General features: G+C 37.6%; 1 protein-coding gene across 1 annotated transcript; it reads left to right on the top strand.

The window, feature by feature from the left end:
• The first annotated feature begins 326 nt into the window (after nt 1-326).
• LOC125850910 (uncharacterized) lies at nt 327-1,121 on the top strand. The gene has a single exon (XM_049530739.1). The coding sequence runs from the start codon at nt 341-343 to the stop codon at nt 1,097-1,099; it is 759 nt and encodes a 252-aa protein (XP_049386696.1). The 5' UTR covers nt 327-340; the 3' UTR covers nt 1,100-1,121.
• The last annotated feature ends 61 nt before the right edge of the window (nt 1,122-1,182 follow it).

Below are 1,182 nucleotides of genomic sequence, written 5' to 3'. Positions count from 1 at the left end.
CTTAGTGGGTTTAAGCGGGTTTGCCCTGCAACCACTCCGCCCCGCCCCATTGCCAATAGATGTCACTTTATGTCTTTTCTCTATATTATATTATATTATTATGATACGATGATATATGATGATACAATGATATATAAGAGTAAATGCAATGAAACCATCTAGGTAGTTGAAGGTTTGTGGACTTTTCATTCCCAATATTACTCCTTTGGGTCCCAGGCCAATGGAAGACTTATGTTTGGTCCTTGAAGAGAAGACTTTGGCGTTTACCTATTAATTAATGATGTTTGGAGATAGTTCAACACTAAAAGAGGTGAGCAGAATGATCTCCTTTTTAAAAACAATGTGTAGGGGAACAAACATTCTGCTAAAATGTTATACAATCCTCATCTTTCTTCACATTTCACAAACATGCAATGCTTGGAACTTGAAGAGCAAACACTGTATCCCTTCTGCTTGTGGTCATATCCGTGACATAAGCTACCCTTTTTGCTTAAACACTGATCCAAAACATTGCGGTTTCTCAGAAGCTGAATTAGCTTGTGAAGACAACAAAACCATTATATCACTCTTCTCCAAGAACTTGTATGTGCAAGCCATCAACTACGATAACCAGACAATTCGCCTGGTAGATCCAACGTTACAAAACGCTGATATGTGCTCTCTAATACTACCTCCTCATCGTAATTCTCACCATTACAATAGTACGTATTTTCGTCTGTATTATAATGAATCAGAGAATAGTATTAAAAGAGCAGCAGAGCCTATCTTCATGTTCAACTGTCCCTTTTCTATTAATACATTTCTAGAAATTAGTGGCTGCAAATTACGCACATACACTTGCTTAAAGATTGGAGAAATGAATGCATCAGAAGTCAGTGATGGATGCAGAATACAACTCATCAGCATGACCTCATGGCCTAATATTAAAGAGGCAGAGAACAACATTTCCCTTTCTGATTTTCATCGAGCTATCACCTATGGCTTCGAGCTTTATTATATCGGGTTTATAGAAAGTATATTTAACGATTCACTGCTATTTTCATCAATTTTTTCTCTCCATAATTATCCCATTTTAAATTCGCGAATGTTTGAACCTTAATCTAATCAGGGGATATTTGGATGTTACTGTCACACCCCAAATTCGGATGTGATGGTCCCACCGGACACGTCAGCCTAACCCAA

Source organism: Solanum stenotomum, unplaced genomic scaffold, assembly GCF_019186545.1.
Source record: "Solanum stenotomum isolate F172 unplaced genomic scaffold, ASM1918654v1 scaffold20589, whole genome shotgun sequence".
NCBI lineage: Eukaryota > Viridiplantae > Streptophyta > Magnoliopsida > Solanales > Solanaceae > Solanum > Solanum stenotomum.
This window is presented reverse-complemented; position numbering and strand designations above follow the sequence as displayed.